Source organism: Culex quinquefasciatus, chromosome 1 (assembly GCF_015732765.1).
Source record: "Culex quinquefasciatus strain JHB chromosome 1, VPISU_Cqui_1.0_pri_paternal, whole genome shotgun sequence".
Taxonomy (NCBI): Eukaryota; Metazoa; Arthropoda; class Insecta; order Diptera; family Culicidae; genus Culex; species Culex quinquefasciatus.
In genome coordinates this window covers 129,178,537-129,197,625 of record NC_051861.1, presented here as the reverse complement: position 1 = coordinate 129,197,625, position 19,089 = coordinate 129,178,537, and the positions used below count along the sequence as shown (strand labels likewise).

Here is a 19,089-nt window from a genome sequence, read left to right as displayed (position 1 = left end):
CGTAGTTTAGGGGTCATATTTAAGCTCGAGAGTCAAAAATAAGACACCGAAAAAAAAATTTCGTGATTCGATTATCCGAAGTTTTGATTATCCGAAGTGAAATTTTTCCGAGACCTTCGGATAATCGAGTCTGGACTGTATTGGTTTAATTTCCAATGATATTTTTTTTTCTTTTTATTCAAGCCTACCAATTTAAAAGAGCAAAAGAGTTATTTGAGATATTTTAAAATTAATATCATTAAAAAGATCAGAAAATTTCACAATAGTTGGAAATTGAACCAGTAGTTTCCTTATATCGTCATTTGGAAAATTATGGTCCAAATTAGGTAACACTCAAAGAACCTAATTTTTTACAGGTTTCAAATTTTAGGGGTTATTTTTCAACAAGCAGAAGTCCAATCAATAAAGTGTAATTATAAAAATTGTTGGCAATTTTTCTGTTATAGTTGATTTTTCATTTGAGATCAATCTTAAAATTTGGTAGTACATTTTTTTTTATTTTTCAAAAATTATATTTTTTCAAAAAATCATAAGTTTAATACCAGGTTTTGCACAATCATCAAATCTGACTTCTATGGTCTTCTAAAACAAATACAAAAAATTCAAAAAATCAAAATACTTATTTTAGAATTTAACTTTTAGTGATAGATATAAAATGGAAAAAAAAGATTTAGTCCATCTATTTATTACTGAAAAGTTCAAACCTAAACCTACAATTTTGCTGAAGACACCAAATCAAACAGATTTTTTTTTTTTTTTCAATTATTCATATGCCCATTTTGTACAAATCAAACAAAAAGACTTCTTTTAACATAGGAAATGCATGAACAAAGTTTCATTTCAATCAAAAAATCTAAATTAAACATCTTTCCAGAGGTTTACTCACCTTGCTTAAACATTTCAGGTTGAATTAAATTTCACTTCGGATAATCGAACAAATAATCGAATTCCAAATAAACCGCAAACTTTTTTCGGAAGTTATTTTTCCGCATTTTGCAAAACAACCTACTCTTTATTGTCGTAACGTTTTTGTTATGTTTTGCATTCTTTTAAATATAAGCAGTTCTTTTTCTGACTTAAATCTGACTTAAAAAAATAAACTATATTTTTAAATTTGTTAAGTACTGTTATAATTAAATAATATTAGTTTATAAATCATAATAAAAAAAGTATATATATATTTAAATATTGTTTCGACCTATCGACTTTTTGTCCATTCGACCTTTTTCCATTCGATCTTTTGTCTTTTGACCTATTATCATACATTCTATGCCATTAGAATTTTTGAATTTTTCTTTTCTTTTCAATCTCGCTCAAGGCAAAATTGATTTCATGTCATTTTTAGGGGTCAACTCTGACTGTGTTTTAACTAACATTTCCTGTATTTTAAGTAAAAAGAAGTATGTATTTTTGTAGTATCCCAGACTATGCCTCTACGCATTTTATTACAATTTGAATGATATTAGTGCCATTCTAGAGCAGAAAATATGAAAAACAAGCAAAAAAAGGAAAAAGTGACTTAAAAAAACATGAAAAAATTAGAACGGCAAAATGTTGTGATAGGCCATGCCAAATACTACCAAATACAAAAGTAATCTAAACAAGATAAATGCAAATTAAAATACCAAAATAAAACAAGAAAAACATAAAACAGGAGTAGTAAAGTTTTTCGTAGAACAAAAGTTGCTCAAAATGACCTCCTGGACACGGGAAAAATGAACATTTTCGAAAAAAAATTGGGCAGTAGAGGGTTAAAAAAATAGATAACTGAAGTTTTTTTTAAATGGTCCAATAAACCAAATTTTAAATTTTTGCTTTTTGGGTGTTTTTTAACACCTCTGACTCAAGGCGGTTTCAAAAACTCCCAAAAAGCAAAACTGGAAATTTGGTTTATTGGACCTTTTCAAAAAAAACTCCAGATAAAAAGTCACTAACTGAGGTAAGGCCATTACAAAAATCTTACAAAACTTACTGTACTGTAAGGGAGCGTTCTTTTATTACGTAACGCAAAAAGTCGGACTTTTGGACACCCTCCCCCCCTCGTAACAAAATTTCCATACAAATTTCAAAAAAATTGTAGCGTAACACGGCCATCGACCCCCCCCCCTCCATCTGCGTAACGTAATAAAAGAACGCTCCCTTAGACTCTTAGCTATTACATTTTCAGTTAACTTGAATCAGGGCTGTGGAGGCGAAGTCAGAGTTGAAGCCGGAGTCAGTGGAGTCGGGTCTTTTTGGGGACCTGGAGTCGGAGTCGGAGTCGTCCAAACTCGACAATCTGGAGTCGGAGTCGGAGGCGGAGCCGAATATTTCTGATAACCCAAAGTCGGAGTTGGAGTCGGAGTTATCTAAATTAAAAAAAAATATTTTTCGTTGTTTATTTTTGTTATTGTTATAATGCAGATTAATTCCCAAAACTTCTTATATTTTCAATTGTTTTTGAGTTGCATGCACTGCGTTGCCCTTTTATTCATTTTCTGAAAGAGATTTATCAGATGCCATTATGTTTTGAAGCATTTTTATTGTTATTCGAATGCTTTAATTGTGTTATTTCACTATGATCATTGAATGTTAACTTGTAACTCCTCTCTTACCCAAGTATGTAGTATCATAACTTTAAAAAATACCATAAAAAGTTGCAATTAATTTTTGAATTATCATTAAATATTGTAAATAAACCGATTATCTTAATGTTTACTATTTCTCTACTAAAATCTGAAAGTTGTTATTCTTATGCAAACTATTTTCATATCGTTGCAAATTACCATTGAACACAACTCAAAATTTAAGTACCCTAAAAAGAACCAATAAAAATGTATGAAAAAATAATAAGATTTTAATTTATTTATCAAATGTTATTCAACCGGTAAAAATGTTCTCATTATGTCCCACGCCAATATGACGGATCATCATTGCAAATCAATGCACCTTGAAAAAATCTTCTTGGAAAAGTAGCTTAAAGGGTCTTTTTGAAATATCAGTATCCTATAAAATATTTTACCTGTGGATTTTTGAGGTTAATTAGGGGCTAAGAAAATATATCCAAATTTAATAACAAAATTGTTCTTCTAAAAATGCTTTCAAATCTGGAGATATTTTTTTGAATAATGTTTGAATAACGTGTAAAACTTATAACCTAGAAACTTTTTTTCATTTTTCTAATTCGAACTTTCATTCCTTGAGAAAAACATGACACGTAGAGAGTTTTCAAAATAATAGTTGACTAACTTTTGAAATATTTAGAAACATGTGGAGTCGGAGTCGGAGCCAACAATTTATTGAAAGCTGGAGTCGGAGTTGGAGTCAAAGTTGGAGTCGGTGTCGGCTAGAGTTGGTAGGCCGGAGTTGGAGTCGGAGTCGGTTGGAGCTGAAAGCCGGAGCTGGAGTCGGAGTCGCTTGAAACATGACCCGACTCCGCAGCCCTGAATTGAATGAATTTTTGACTGTAATTTTTTTTTTTTTTGAAATTTTGACCTTTTATTCTAAGATGTTTAAAACATTGTTTATACATTTTTGTATTCTTTTATTTTTTTTAAATACGGTATAAAAAATGTCAAATTGGCAGAATTTCATTATAGGTACTCGGTACTAATCATAATTCATAATAAGTAACAAATGCTATGGAATCATTCTAGGAAACCAATCGCCTCGATTGAACATCCCTTTCCTAGAAGGAATTGCCTGGCTACTTAGAATAGAACTAAGGCCTATAACATCTATACCCGAAATCTGTTATGTTCAATTCCGGCCGGAAATTAACTAAAATGTTATTCCGACGATTCGATCGTGTTTTGGAAGCCTCATACTTACAGGACGTGACGTGAAATCAACAGTGAAAAAATAGACCTTCAAATTATAGAGTTGTGTGTTGAATTCAGAATGATCTCTCCCTATTTTAAGTTCTTATTTAAATGTTGAGCCAATCCAATGTTATACTTTAAGAAAACTTGTATTTTTAACGCACTTCCTTTCACTAAATGACATTACCACCACCCATTTGCGCCAACCAAACCCCATCCGTCCAGATATCCTCAAACTTTCCCTTGACTAGGCACGCAACAAGCTCGACCAGAAAAAAGGGCGCCCAAATAACCGATAGCTCTGTTTCTGACGATCTTATCCGAGATAGAGAGAAGTAGAACTTTTTCCTCCGCCCCTGAAGCAGCCGAGAAATTCACCCAGCCATAAATTAAAGAGTCGTAATTACTTTTCTCCGAACTATATCAGATCAGCGCCAAAGTTTAGCCGGCCCCAGCTGGGCTGCGCCGGACAGTAAATTGATTTTATCCGGCTCATTTTCGGTCCTGGGTTTAGATCGGGAGGTGCTTTCTAGTGGCGTGGGAAATTTTTGAATTGAGCTATTGGGAGGTAAACAAATTGCCAAAGTTTTTCAATAGGCATTAAGGTAGATTTTTTTTGTTCTGAGTGGTTTGGAGAAAATTTTCCACGAAAATAGATTATGTAGCCATTTCCACCCGATTAACGCAACCACATGGTCAATTTACCCAGATTGAATCCTTTCAAGAGAACGGCTCAGTTTTGCTTCCAAACAAAACTTGTAGAGCTTCAAAATGCTCCAAAATTGCCTAATTGAAAACGTCAACACAATCTAGCTGGGATTTGATAACAAACCCATTTAATAGAAAGGTTTTCTTTCCACACTTTAGCAACACAGTTGGAATTATCATGGTAATATTACATTAAGCATATGTAAATTTACATCTTACTATGTGTAATTGAAAATTAGTGAATAATTTGCAAAAACATCTACAATCCAAAATTAAATTTTTCATACTCTTCAAATGTGAGTCTTGACGATTACTTTTCAATACTCTAAAAAAAAATTAAATTTGTATGTGTGAAAACCCGTGCACCAAAAACTCAGTTGGAGTCGTCTTTTCCCTCCATTAGCGGTGGGATATGTTTATTTTTCCACACTAGACGGAATTAAAAAGAAGGAGCGGCCGTGGCTGACTGGTTACGGTGTTCGCTTTGTAAGCGAATGGTCCTGGGTTCGATTCCCATCTGCTCCCAACGAGAAAGTATAGGAAATATAAATCTTGAAATTCTGAACATGAACGAAAAATCAAAGTCGCTCGAGTCGGGGTTCGATCCCCCGTCCTTTGGATTGGTAAGCAAAAATGCTAACCACTAGGCCATCGCGACTTGGTGAGCTATAACTGGAAATAGGAATACTGTTAAAAAAAAAAAAAAAAAAAAAAAAAAACGGAATTAAAAAAAGGAAGCGAAATGTCTTTCTGTGAGACAAACCACCAACCGGGACCGGGCAAAATAAATTCTAAACCATGTGGTCAGTGAGGAAAAAAAAATCATTGTGGGAAAGGTCACGAACGGGGAAGTTGAATGAAAGATGTTTTTTTTTTATTTGTGTGCGGTTTCCTCGGGAAAATAATACAAAATGAGTCAGCTTCGAACCACCTACAAATCGTCAAACTTTGACAGATGACAGCAGAAAAACGACACCGGCTTGTTTCTGAAACGTTAAAGTGACATTTCAATTAAAGTGCACGGATATCCAAAAATAGTCTAATTTGCTTAAATTTTTTCTTCGCAAAGTTGTCGTTTTATTGTTACACACTAAAAAAATATTAATTTTACTGTCTACGTAATTTGAAACACAACGTAAATTGAACTCGTGTAATCAATTATTTGATGTAAGATTATGGCTCTTTTGACTTAATTTGCCAAAATCATCACGTCGTGCTGAATCTTAAAATTACATTAAAGGAAACGTAAAATTGAATCTCTGCTCATCTGATTTTATGGCTCGTTTGATGCACATTCCTGGAGCGTGTTATTTGATGTAATTTTCTGTCAAATTCAACCTTTCTTTACTCATGTTCGTTTCACCGTGCTCTTCATCATTCGAAATGTCAGCCATGTTTGTTTGTTTGCATCTCGAAGAAAATAGTTGTCAAAGTAATCGCCTTGCAATTTCGCTACAATATTAAAATTACTGAACGGAAAATACATTTTCCACTGGGATCGACCTCATTTTACAACCAAGGAGGAATCTATTGTAAAAGTAAGTACATATGATATTCTTTTTGAAGCATCTACAACAGATTACTAATGTTAACTTTCTGTCAACAAAACTAGGTTGCTGAAATCATCGTGATGGATCTCGCTCCGGACCTGCTAAGGGCAATTCGGCGTATCTTCTTAATCCGGCAAATGAGCGACAAAATCTAGCTCGGTTCCGGTTTGCACCGTTGTGAAAGTTCTTCCGGCAGGTTGATGTTCCGCCTTAGAAGCTGGTTGAACTTGTTCTGGAACTCGCCCCGAAAATTGAATGTGAACCGCAGTGATAGAATTGTGAAGTGACTTTTTTCCAACTTGGCCAGATACACGTCTTTTGCAGCGGTGTGACTAACGCGACGGGTTGCCGGAAGATGTCATCAAATGAAGATGAAGAACAAGAACCGGCCGAATAGGAACTGCATCCAGCAGAGATTGTGACGAAGTACCCAGCAGTGACCGATTGAATTAAAAGTGTGTGTGTTAAATGATGTGAAATACAAAAATAGTTCAAAACCTGTAAAGAAAATATAATAAATAAACTTTTTCATTCCTAAATGCCATTATTTTTCATTACAATCAGAAATTACGAATCCAATAAGAATCCGTCCACCAAATAAATGAAATGTAATTTTACAGGAACAAATCGGTTCGTATTCTGGGTCGTGTAATTTTCAAATCAGACATAATTTTGCGTCATAGTTGACGCTCCAGTTATGTGCATCTAATTAACAGAAAATTACACGTTTTTTTCGAAGTGTGTATGTCAAAATTGATAAACCATGAAAAATCTTGTTTACCACCAAGAAACAAACAGCTTTAAAAAAGGGTTAATAGACGTTTTCCCCGGACAGTGGATACCATCCCGCGTAAAAAGATGCAAATTTCGGTAAACTGATTAGGGCACCTTTTTTCTTTCCTAACCGAACCCTTTGCCCTCTTATCAGTTAACCATCGAACACGGGATACTTTTCGACCACACAAATTTGCTAATTAGGCAGGTACACGACGCCGACCGGTGGGTAATTTAAGCCCTTTTCGATCAGTGTTTTCTTTTTTCGTCTGGCATTTTTGTTTTCTCTGACAAGAGAGTAATTTATCTTTTTTAAATTTGATTAAGCGTGTTTGAGGTGAAGTTGTTTCCCTAATTTGGAGGAAAAAAAATCAACCCTTTTGTTCAAGAGCTGCCACCTTTCAGCCTTACTATGAATTGTTCATGATAATCGGGGGGATGGCAACCCTATTCCGACCAAAGCAAACTGACAACAGTCGACATTAGCACGGTTGTCAAATGAGAGCCCACAACAAAAGCACTAGCTGTCAAATGGCAGCCCATAACAAATCATTGTTTGGGTTTTTGATTTTCAATTAATTCGCAATTTAAACGATAAATTCCTGAAAAAAAACACGTGAATTGTGTTGCTGATGGCAAATTCTATCATATGCTTGTAGATTCCATCCCATTATTGGCTGAAAATTCATATCGAAAAAAGTGATTTTTCTGTTTACCTTTTTTTGCTTTTTTTTTTTTTGGTCGACAAAACAGTACGCCCGTACACTCAGAATCGGCATTACACATTTTCCAGTTTGCTTTTACACATTTGCATGGGACTTTTGAGTTCAACCAGGATAACACACTTCGTGTAACCATAGTAATATGTATAATACTGATTGTCAGTGTTTGTTTTCTGAACTTCCAAGATGGCGTCTTCTTCGCTACCCCCTGATGATAATGTAGAAGAATTCAAAAAAAAAACGCTAGAATGATGATTCAAGATTTGAAAAATAAACATCAAATAATAATGAAAGTGTAATCATAGTTGATTTAAATGACACAAAATACCATCTTTTGAACTATGTTACAGAGTGATAAAAATTGTTTTGCCTAAGCTATGAAAAAAGTTAATTTTACTTTATCTAAAAATCAATGTCGCTTAAATAATTTACTTTTTTCATGTGATATCGAATTTGCTTACAATTTTAAGGAGAGTCACAAAAAAATATAAACTACGTAAATGTTCAAAAAAATTGTATCTTTAGAAGGAACTTCCAGACTGATTTGGTGTCTTCGGTAAAGTCATAGTTATAGTTCTGAAACATTCAGAAAAAGCAAATAAAATCATTTTAGAACATTTTTTTCCGCTGGAATCACAAAATTTTCTGTTATTTTTTCTCAAATAAATACTTGATTTTTAGACATTTTCGAACTATTCACATGCAAATTTAGATTTTGAAGGCAAAATGACACGAAATTTTGCATCTTCACCTCAAAATGGAGGTATCTTTTGACCAATAAGTCCAAATTCAATTTAAAGAAATAGAAATGTTGGGATTTGAGAGCTCTGGACATCACTTTTCTTTAAAACTTAACCCTGCATGACTACGTTAAAAAAGGTTTTGCTCTGATACTTATGATAAAATAAGTCGTATGATGCGTAGATTTCGAGATAAAATGTTGTTTTTTATCGACAAAATTGCTAGGATTGACAAGCCCAAAGTTGTGGGGAAGAGCCACCCAATTTTGCGATATTTTTTTTTTCTTTCAGGTCATGCCTAACTTTTCAATTCAGTGTTTTTGGAATTTGCTTAGAGATTTAAATCACAAAATTGCTTAGATATTTAATTTGAGGTTAAATTTGGCAGTGATTTTTGGATAAATAGTCCTAAATGGAAAAAAGTAATGTTCAAGTGTTTACGCCTTTTAAGCGGGGAATTCTTAGTTTAGTAATGTCAAAATTTCAACGGTAGGGTATTTGGTGCCACCCTAATGAAAATTTAAAGATTACAAAACATCACATTTCTCTGCAATTTACATTTGAACAGCTACAAAAATGATGGCAAATTAAATCGTGTTGGGTACGAAATAGTGTTTTGTTGCTCTAGAAAAGAAAAAAAAATTAAAAAAAAAACTAAATTTCCCTGAAAAGTCTCTAAAAACGCGCAATTCTTCGGAAAACCTAATGTTTCGTCTTTGATTGTCATTATTTAATAAAAATTGGTTGAATCTTTTAAGGGCACATTTTTTGAATGAAAATGAAAAAAAAAGTTGTTGACATAACCCAAGTAACATTTTAGGCTTTACCAAAGCTGTCACAACCGCTATAAAACCTATCAGCCAAAACCATCATTAAAACTACTAAGTCGTAACAGCCTCCCCAGAACCCCGATAAACCTCTGTTAAAACCCAAAAGGTCTGTTAAAACGCAAAAGGTTTTCACGGTCTTTTTTATAAAACCTACACAGGAGTTCAAGGCTTGGCAACTGAATCCTAACAACATCCTCAAAGCCTTGATAAAACCATTGTTAAAACCTAGTCAGGAGTTAAGGAAAAATGACATTTCATACGTCTTCAAGGGTATTATGCCAAATAGGTTTTATTTTGGCAAAAAATAAGTCTTTGTCCTGCCAAATGATAAAATCGCGATGGTTTGCAAAAATGGCGATGATAAACAATAGATATTGGAGTTAATCAAAATAATTTAAAAGCTTATTTCTCACAATTGGTGGCTCAAATTTAGCTGTGGTTGAAATTGTATTGATTAATATAGGGGTGATAGCACCAACAAAATCACCTCGCTTCTTAAAAAATCTTTATTTGTAATCATAGTTTTTAATGTTAAAAAATATTTTATTGCGATTCTTTAAAAAAAAAATGTTCAAATTATTTTCTAACATCTATCGCTACATTAATTATATCGGAAATTCAGCATAACTGAGTGTTTTCGTCAAATTTAAATCAAATTTCTCAGTTCTCTATTTTTTCAACCAAGATGGCGGTCAATCACATTCAATCAGAACACGCGTTTAGCGCCATATTTTTGCACTGCTAATTGGCCGCGTTAAAAGCTTTTTCAGGAGCTTGTGGTACACGGTAAAAAAAATTTGGTGATTTTTTTATTTAACTTTTTATCACTAAAACTTGATTTGCAAAAAAACACTATTTTTAATTTTTTTTATTTTTTGATATGTTTTAGAGGACATAAAAAGCCAACTTTTCAGAAATTTCCAGGTTGTGCAAAAAATCATTGACCGAGTTATGAATTTTTTAATCAATACTATTTTTTTTCAAAAAATCGAAATTTTGGTCGCAAAAATTTTTCAACTTAATTTTTCGATGTAAAATTGAATTTGCAATCAAAAAGTACTTTAGTGAAATTTTGATAAAGTGCACCGTTTTCAAGTTATAGCCATTTTTATGTAACTTTTTTCAAAATAGTCGCAGTTTTTCATTTTTTTAAATTAGTGCACATGTTTGCCCACTTTTGAAAAAAATATTTTTGAAAAGCTAAGAAAATTCTCTATATTTTGCTTCATCGGACTTTGTTGATACGACCTTTAGTTGCTGAGATATTGCAAGGCAAAGGTTTAAAAACAGGAAAATTGTATTTTCTAAGTCTCACACAAACAGCCCACCATTTTTCAATGTCGATATCTCAGCAACTAATGGTCCGATTTTCAATGTTATAATATGAAACATTTGTAAAATTTTCCGATCTTTTCGAAAACAATATTTTCAAAAATTTTAAACCAAGACTAACATTTTAAAAGGGCGAAATATTGAATGTTTGGCCTTTTTGAAATGTTTGTTTGTGATAAAAAGTTAAATAAAAAAATCACCAAATTTTTTTTACCGTGTACCATTTTTTTCCAGTGTAGTCCGTATCCATACCTACAACTTTGCCGAAGACACCAAATCGATCAAAAAATTCCTTCGAAAGATACAGATTTTTGAATTTTCGTACATCATTTTTGTATGGACAGCTGCCAAATTTGGAAAATTATATGGACAAACTTATGATGCAAAATGGCTTCTTTGGGCATACCGAAGGCACCAAAAAAGTTTCAGCCGGATTAAAAAATACAAAAAAAATCGAATGACCGAAATCCTAGAGAACTGCTCTTTATTGTCACAAGGTTTTATGTCCGAGGCATAAACCCCTGTTAGAACCTATTAATTAGCTCTTGCTTATTGGTTGCGATGAATGTCTAAATAAAACTATTAAGCAATCAAGATGCTACCATAAAACCTTAATAAAACTAGGTAGTGGCTAGTTGGTTTAAAAATGTTACTTGGGAAGGATTTAAAAAGTAAGACATAAAAAGAAGTTATAACAGATTATATCACATATTACTTTAAAAAAAAACATCGATACTGCTCTCCCCATTCAAACCACCTCCAATGACTCAGCTCTTTTTCCCCCTCATTTCCATGTTTTCTAGGTTAATTTTTCCCAAGGTAAAACACCTTTTTCAAGCATTGACAAAGCGCCGCCGCCTGCTCAGACTCACAACAAGACGATGGAAATCTGTCGTGATTATCGCGCACAATACTCGCTCTGAAAGGAAAGTCCCAAAAAGCTACTTTTGCTAAATCTGCATATCTCCAAGGGTGAGAAGGGGAGAGGGGGGGGAGGGGGTTAGAGCTGTAAAATGATTCCCCATTTCAGCATTAATATTCATTCAGTACATATAAAGATAAACTTTAAGCCTTCCATCCATAGAGTTCAGACAGCGGAGAGTAAGTAGACCACAGACAAGCAGACGGGGTGCTTTGAGGTTCTTTTGAGCACCACTAACGCAATCTGGTGGTTGTGTTTGTAAACTTTATCATTTCGAATCTTTTTAAGATTTCTTTTTTTCTTCTTCTCCGCTTGTCTGTGCCATTGTTGTCAAGCCCATCGCGGTGATAATTCTCTCACAGACCCGGTAGTTTGTGGCCGGTGATTTCCAGTTTGAACGCACAAACACACAATCTAGCTAGCCTTAGTCGACTTTAGTACAACTTACTAGCGCGCTCGGCGCTGCGCTAAGTATGTTGAGGTGTAATTGTCCGGCGAGAATGAGCTAGCGAGGGACTCATAAAAAAACAGGAAAAACTGGCTTCCAGTCATCCCGTCCCAATGCAGCTGCAATTAGATAGATGAGACAAAATTACTCGTTTAATAATTAATGATTTTAATTAGTTGTCTTTGCAGCTCTCGGCCCCTCTCTCGGTGTGTATAACAGTGAGCGAACACTTATTGGAAATGTGACTGACATTCGCTAATGACAAAACAGACGAGAATGCCGTTTTGACACACGTGTTCCAAGCCGTTGTTGTTTTGTTCCAATTTTGGAGGGGAAGAAAAGAAACCATTATTTTGAGCAAGTGTCGATCGAAAACAACGCCATAGTAGATCTTGGTGCAGATTAAACACAGTGGATCTCATTGATTTTTAATCGGATGTTTAGAGAGGTGTCCAACAAGAACAGCTGCCATCAGCAGCAGCAGCAGCCCTGAACAAACAGACGACCTTCCGAACTTCGGTACAAGAGCGCTTTGACAATGGACTACATTCAGGGGTAATGCCGGTACAAAACCCCGTCCGCACTTTTGTTTCGCATGAATTTTCTCAAAACGAACAAACTTTTGTTCTTTTGGCGCGCAAAACCCTTGTTTCGTGGGAGGTTGGGGGAGGCTGATTGTTTTCTCCGTCATGGGAGCGTGGTGTTCTGGAGAATTAAATTAGCATTTTAACCGAACCCGCGGGATCCTTTACTTTCCTTACGCATCACAAACCTTTAATTCCTTTATCGAACGTGGAAGAACGTCCCCAAGTACTGAAAAAAAATCTACTTCAAAGAAATGACACAAAAAAAAATCGCGCAAAGAATGCCCATGGATTGAGCACTTTTCCGTTCCTTTCCCGTGAAGTCCTTTTCCTCTTGGGGAGGAAAGTTTTCCTAATTTTCTAAGCTTTTAATTTGAGAAGAAACACACGCGCACTCGGTCAAATTTCCACGAAAAAAAAACTTTTTCTCAGATGTATGAACTTTCAAGACAGAAGAAGCCACAACTTTTGGCCTTGGAGCAAAGTAGGCGGTGGCGCCGGCGAGGGAAGGGGAGGAAAGTTTTGTTGAACCCAACGTGAATGAATGTCCAACTTTTCATCAAAGGAGACGGGCCGTTTTATTGTTTTTGGTTTGGGAGGGAACAGCCTACTCAGAGTACAGTATTCATATTTTTTAAAGTTTTTATCTCGTCTCAATTTGAAGTTTTTTCTCTAAAATAAAACTTAATAATTTTATTGAAAAATAAAATAAACGTTCCTAATTGAATCCTTTTCAGTAAAATTAGTTATTTCTTGACATTTAAAGTGCATCATAACTCTTCAGAAAATACAAAGTACCCGACAATTTCCTTCCAAGAATTCGACATGATATCGTCTGTTGTGTGCTATCTTGTAACAACGACCATTTAGTACATTTCGAGAATATCGATTTTTTAAAGTTTGATGGTAAATAATGTCTACACTTTGAATGATGGAGTCAAAGTTTTTAAAGCAACCGGTTCGTATACTATCGCTAAACAAACGCTCCAAGTTTCAACTAATTTGGTTACACCAGTTAAAAGATACAGTAAATTATGTAAACAAAAATCTGAAAAGCACGTGTCACAAGAGTGTTTTGAAAGTAAAATTGTACTACGTGTCAACTGTGCACAGAATTTCTATACAAACTAATATGAGCTCAAATCAATGGTTTAATCGAATTACTCAGTATATTTTCAAGAACAAAAGATTGCATTGCCTTTAGAAAGTGTGTATCAACACAAAGGGGCCATCCATAAACCACGTGGACACTTTAGGGGGTATGGCGATTGTCCACGATCCATACAAAAAGTTTTTTTGTATGGACAATTGTCCACGAGGGGGGGGGGGGGGTAACAGATTCCCAAAAAAGTGTCCACGTGGTTTATGGATGGTCCCAAATGTGTGTGTTATTTAATATGCGGAAAATTCCAAACGCAAATTGTAGATTTTGTAATATTGAGAATGAAACATCAGAGCACCTTTTGTGTAATTGTGGTGTCCTGATTCAAACTAGAATATTATTTTTTGGGAAAGAGATCTTATATCCCTCCAATATCAACCTTTTCCGTTCTAGTAGGGTAATAGACTTCATAAAACATGTCGACCCTCACTAGGACAACATGCAGTAAACAGGAGCTGCCTCTCATCGTTCCATGGTGTTGAGTTAACCTGATTTGCTACAAAAAAGAGTCACACCACAATATTCCTCTAATTGGTCGCAGTGGTCATAAGGCTCAACAAAAAAAGAGTATAGCAAAACGTCATCATTAACTAATTTTCGACCAAAATGGTCGTTGTCACAAGATAGCTTACAACAGACGATATATTGCCAACTTTTTATATTTGTTTGTCCCACTCTCCTAATACTCTCACCAGAGCCTAGAGACAATAACTTTAATAAATAATGCATTGTTCTTAAAATGCTAACAACATCAGACTTAAAATATATCTAAAACTTAAACAATCATAATTCCATTAAACATTAGAGCAAAAACTTTCAATCGTTAAAATATAGTAAAATAAACAGATTTTCTTTCATTCAAGACATTTCAGATAATTGGAGTTCGGATAATCGAGTACGAACTGTATTTGCAAAAAAAAACAAGGAAAAAAAAATAACAACCCAAGCAAGGCAAATTACTTTTAAAGTTCTTAAAATTTTATATTGAGAACAGTAACGAAAAAAGACAAACTTTTTATCATTTATTTAAAGAATAATATAAGTTTTTCGATAAAAAATGTATTATTAATAAGACATAATTTTTTTCTAAAAACGAAAGAAATGTAATCTGATGTTTTTAAGTAATAACTATGCTTGCCTCACTTACGGGAAATTCTCGTATGTTTGGAAAGTTAAGCTCTCGCTATTAACTCCGTCTAAATTGCTGATTTTCACTATTTAAACAACTTATTTTGCAAAACTATATATAGAAGCAAGCGTGATCACATCCTATTAATCTATTAATCACTCGATTTCAGTTGAAAACGATTTTTATGAGCTGTAATTGAACGTCAAAGTGCTGATATGGCAACATTACAGGCAAGATTTAATTAGATGATGTTCCCCTAGCTGTAGAACGTACAGAAAAAACAATGATTTAAAACTCCTTTTATCATGGCACAAACCGGATTTTTTTAAACTCATTTTAACAAAGTCATAGTTAAGACCTGAAATAAGATGATTACACTCAACCCCCAGTGGTTGGTCACTTTTTCGTTTGATACTTTTTAGTTTGTACCCCGTTGGTTTGACAAAGTCAAACTAAAAAGTGTCATTGTTGTGCTTGTGATGGATCTTTTCATCGTTTTTGTGATTTGTCTGAGAAACGTTCTGGTTCTGGGCGCAGGTTTTTCCGGCCGCGTGGCCATCTTACGTTATACGGGATCTTTCTAATGGAATAGTAGAAAAAAAAAAGCTGTTTCAGGCGAAATATTTTGAGCTGAGGGATTTTTGTGGCCTGTACTATGGTTCAGCATGCTTTTCGATCTGCTCTAGTTCTTTGGATGGCCCGGCGGGTAACGCTTCCTTCAGGACGGCAAAAGTAGGACAGCTGCACGCCGTTATTTGAAGTTGATATCTTTGATTGAAAGCAAAAAAAAAACAAATAAATTCAAAGGTATTTTTTCAATGAGTAACAACAAAATTAACTGGACCCCATCAACCTCATTCTCCCCTCACTAATCCACTCGGCGACGTCGCTGCCACTCAGTTTCAACAATTTTGCTCCGGAGACTACGAAGACGAATTGATTCCGCCGCGTCCTCCCTGCGATCCATGAGCGCGATCAGAAAACCAACACATTCTATTGATTTCTGATGTTCTTCCCTCCCTTCGTCGAATCGTTCAACAAGGATTGATTCATCAACTGGTTCTTCGATCAGCCAATCCTCATCGAAATCGAATGAATCCTTATCATCCCTGGCCAGAACACTGTCGATAATCTCCTGGTCCATGTAGACGTCGCAATCGCCTACGATTAAGTTGCCATTTTTATCGCACACTTTGTCGTTAAGCCAATCCTTAATCTCGTCGTTGGTATGGTCGTCCGGAAAGAACCGAGCGGTGTCCTGGACAAGGGCCAAGACGTCTTGATCCAAAGAAGCATTGTCTTCCACGTCCAAGACAAACGTTGGGAACTCGTCGAACAACTTACGCCATGACCCCTCGATCGTCTTAGATGAAATTTCTGTCCAAGCTTGATCCAAACAATCAATCGTCTGTCGTAGTGAAACATTCTTCAACCTGTCCTCGAACAGTGCTTCCTCGTCATCGAGCAACAAATGCAGCATGAGCTTTTTCTTGTACCTCTTTTTCACAGCATTAATTACGCTCTGATCCATTGGTTGTCCGAGAGCTGTTACGTTAGGCAACAGGAAAATCACCTTGATCTTCCCGTCGTCGCATTCTAGAACATCTCCTCCGTCGTGATGTGCAGAACAGTTATCGAGGACGAGCAGAGCGCGCGGTTCTCGGCCGTTTTCCGCGGAAAACTTCCTCACCGATGGAACGAACTGGCCGTGGAACCACTCCTTGAACAGTAATCTGTTCTGTAGATCTCAAATTTCTCATAATTGTTATTAATAATCAGTTGCACCAAGCGGGCCTTGAACTTTTCGAAGGCAGCGGTATCTGACGATGCACACTCGCCCTTGATCCCAGCCATCTTCAATCCGTAGCGCTTCCGGAACCTGTCATACCACCCATTGCTTGCAGTGAAAGTTTGCTCCTCGTCGTACACTCCTTGCTCTTTCAACGATCGGAACATTTGTTCGCCTTTTGCCCGGACAATATCCGGAAGCAAGATATGCTTTTTCAGCCGTTCCTGAAGAATCCACACAAACAGGCAATCCTCCAAGGTCACCAATTTGGCAGTTTTAACGGTGCGCCGCTCTTTTACACCGTTCTCCAGGAACTTTTGGTGAGCCAGTCGGATTGACTCTTCCTGTTTCTTGATGTTCAGCACCGTTGTGCGTGCAATTTCTTTGGAGACTGCCGAAACCTGCGATCCACAAAGCAGACTGTCCAGTAACGTGTTTCTTCTTAGGTTGATCGGTGCTGTTGCTAAAGTCAATCAAAACATTCCGTCTAAGTTAGATTGAGCAAACTTACCTGATATTGAGCTCAGACAGCGGCTTCCGCTTCGATGCCATCGTTCATCGAGCTTGTTTGCGGTTGTTCAAACACTACAAGAAAACAAAACTTGGTTAGAACCAATTTCCAAAACAATCCGTTTGACCACCGGAACATGAGACGTTTGGCCACCGTAACGTGGTCCAACGGGCAGCTCCGCGAACTTACGTTGAAAAAATCCCACCGATGACCAGAAATTTCTCCACGTGCTTCAGCTCAAGCTGGATTTGTTTATAAACAAGTCGCAAATCAAAACATAAACACAGTTAGGGTTGCAAGCATGGAAGAAAATGTTGCGAATAGGGTAACCACAACCAGTTTGTCAAACTAAAACGAAACCCCGTTGGTTTGACAGCAATTGGTGTCAAACCATCGGGGTTTAAGTGTATCAAAAAATCCGACTGATTTTTTTACGTTTTTATGGAATTTAACTGACATTTTATTAGCTTGTAATACTTTCCCCACCATCCCCTACATTTGTCTGGAGACTGGAGAAAAATTGGAAAAAAAAGATTAAATTCGGATTTCTTTTAATGAAACAAAAGGTGAAATATTTTTATTTATTTTTTTTCGTGGAGAAGATTCCGGTCAAGACATCTCCTAAGCCCAATCTTTAACCTAAGATAATATCGCTGTAATGTTTTCTTCATTTATCAAAAGAGATGTCACCCCAAGAATTAATGCAAGTAGGTGTGTCCTGCCCTAGTAATCATCCCAAAGAAAATTTGATTAATAGATATCCAAAATTTACAGAACAAATGAGACCACTCTCACAACAGAATAAAAATACACAATCCGTAAGTAATGAATTTCCGTCCGTCGAAAAAACAAGCCAGCTCATTCCGAAAAGCATTGCACATGAATATTCCAAGAACAACCAACACAGCATGGACCAGAGAGACTGGTCAAATATTCATAATTACACGTCGGTCTTTTCTGTCTGCGAAACAATTTCAATCATCGACGAAACGTTTTGGTGGGATGTTGGTTCGTTTTTTCTTGCAACGATTTTTTTTTTTTTTTCAAACATAGTTTAAAACTTTAAAAGCTCCCTCCGAAAGTGGCTCCGATCGGAAAGCAATTTAAAGCCAATATCGAAAGCCAAAAGTTGAGCTCCACACCATCGAAGGAGATCAAGTTCCTTTCGAAAAAAAGGAAAAATATAAAACCGAAAATCCGATTCCTTCACGCGCGTGTGAGTGTGAAAAGTGCCCAGAAAAGTCTCATCCTTTGGCGCGTAATAAACTGACATAATCCTGTCCCCGGCGGGGCGTGAAAAAAAAACGCGGGGGCTTTTCAAGAAGGAAGTTGACACACAGCCTGCTACGACGACGACGCGTCGATTTATTTTCACACAGTGTGGACGGCGATGAAGTGCCAACATGATGCGAAGCAGCGGGCCAAATATTTCGTGCGTGGAATTTCAATTCTTCACGACATGAAGTTTCCATTACCACTTTTAAGTCCGGCCCCTCGTCCTTCCGGTGGTGGTGGGCTTTATGATTACTTTAGGCCGCCGTGGTCGGCGGGGTGACGAAAGTAAACTACCCCCCAAAGGTCAACAAATCATGAAATGACCCACTTTGAGGGAAGGGAGCAGGGAGGAGATGCAAAAATTTTAGAAGCGTTTTTTTTTTTTTGCTGTCGCAAAGTTTGGTAATCTGGAATTAATAAGTTTTTCCTACTGGAGCTCTTTGGAGCCACGTGGCAGAAAAATAGGAAATTTTCATAATCAAGTTTGCCTACACTCCATTCGTTCCTAATTGTAACTCAGCGGGAAGAGGTTTATGCAAGACGTTGTAGGGAAATTTTATAATTATTCCAGAGTTGGTTGAGCATTGATAATTACTCTTAAAAGCACTTTAAATTTGTTTTAATTATTAAGCGGGGACTTTAATCAGGAGTCTTTTCAAAGCAATTATTGCTGCAAATTTGATAAACAAATAAAATGAGATGATTTTTCTCAATTAAAAAAAATGTGTAACACAGAAGGCATGTTGAAATACTTTTTTTGATTGCGACAATCTGAACAAATATTTTAAGTTTTTTTTTTTTTTTTGCTTTTGG

General features: G+C 35.9%; 1 protein-coding gene and 1 long non-coding RNA gene across 2 annotated transcripts; one reads left to right on the top strand and one right to left on the bottom strand.

Annotated features, from left to right (window-relative positions):
* Positions 1–5,834: 5,834 nt before the first annotated feature.
* On the top strand, positions 5,835–6,597 carry LOC119765273. The gene is made up of 2 exons (XR_005276610.1): positions 5,835–6,046; positions 6,121–6,597. It is a non-coding gene; the product is annotated as an uncharacterized LOC119765273 (long non-coding RNA).
* An 8,972-nt stretch (positions 6,598–15,569) lies between these two features.
* On the bottom strand, positions 15,570–16,657 carry LOC119771143 (tigger transposable element-derived protein 2-like). The gene is made up of 2 exons (XM_038266563.1): positions 16,487–16,657; positions 15,570–16,439 (listed from the first exon to the last, which is right to left on the bottom strand). Exons 1-2 carry the CDS (start codon positions 16,655–16,657, stop codon positions 15,570–15,572), a joined length of 1,041 nt encoding a protein of 346 aa, XP_038122491.1.
* Positions 16,658–19,089: the final 2,432 nt, after the last annotated feature.